This window comes from Microtus ochrogaster, linkage group LG9 (assembly GCF_000317375.1).
Source record: "Microtus ochrogaster isolate Prairie Vole_2 linkage group LG9, MicOch1.0, whole genome shotgun sequence".
Lineage (NCBI taxonomy): Eukaryota > Metazoa > Chordata > Mammalia > Rodentia > Cricetidae > Microtus > Microtus ochrogaster.
In genome coordinates, this window is record NC_022034.1 from 28,149,154 (window position 1) to 28,150,142 (window position 989).

General features: G+C 48.4%; 1 protein-coding gene across 2 annotated transcripts in view; it reads right to left on the reverse strand.

Annotated features, from left to right (window-relative positions):
- Afg1l (AFG1 like ATPase) overlaps nucleotides 1-989 on the reverse strand; it is a 149,074-nt gene that overhangs the window by 118,921 nt on the left and 29,164 nt on the right. The window contains exon 2 of one of the 2 annotated variants that reach the window (XM_005363575.3): nucleotides 190-413. In XM_005363575.3, the coding sequence (XP_005363632.1) occupies nucleotides 190-413 (224 nt within the window). Of the gene's footprint in view, nucleotides 1-189; nucleotides 414-989 lie in introns of those variants that run through there. The other variant, XM_026787400.1, reaches the window with a different exon arrangement.

Genomic DNA, 989 nt, shown 5'->3' on the forward strand with positions numbered 1-989 from the left:
GGGGATGGGGTGGGGTGCATTTAGCCAGGGCTACACGATCGAGTAACTATGAAGCTGTTTGAATCCGGGAAGGTAAGAGAACTCTAAGGAACATCAAAAGGGCAGGAATGGGGATCCACCAGACTGAGGCAGTTACAGGGCTGTCTGTCCTTCCAGCACTGGATCCATTTAGAAAGTGTAGGCCCTCACCTTTGAAAAGAGCCCCTCCTCCTCTGCGCTGTATCCTTTCAGGTCCTCCAGCAGCCCCTGCAAACACTGAATGACTTTTCTTTGATGTCCATCGTCCCGCAGTTCCTGAGCTTTGATCAGGAAGTCATAGTGATCCAGGGGTCCACGGCAAACAGCAAAAGCTTGGGAATGGGCTTCGGAAGCGGCTGTTGGGCGTCCATTTTCCGATGTCTGGACTGTGTAGGCTACAAACAAAAACATATAAAAGCTTAGACTTCATCCATCCATCATTCGTTTGTGCCTTCATTTAGACAAGGTCTCAGGTAGCAGCTGAATTCCCTACACAGCTGAGGACAGCTTTGAGCTTTAGATCCTCCTGCCTTTATCTTCCAGGGGAGTGGGGGGGTCAACAGGCTATTTGGTCCTTGCCCCCAGTTCTTGTCAAGACTTCCTAAAACCAATCCTCAGAATTCCGAGTAGGGGCTGGAGAGATGACTTGGTGGTTAGGAGTCCAGGGCAGACTCATTCCCAGCACCCATATGTGGGTGCCTCTAACTCCATCTCCAGAAAAAAAAAATCTGCTGTCCTCTTCTGGCCTCTGAAGGTACTGCACTCAAGTGACAAATTCACACATAGTTATACACATAGACATATAATTTTTTAAGAATCTAAAGGGGCCAGGCATGGCAGTACACACCTTTGCTTTCAGGACTCAAGTGACAGACATAGCCTGAGCTCTGTGAGTTTGATACCAGCCTGGTCAACACAGCAAGTTCCAGGCCAGTCGGAGTTATAAAGTAAGATCTTGTGTCAGAAAGAAA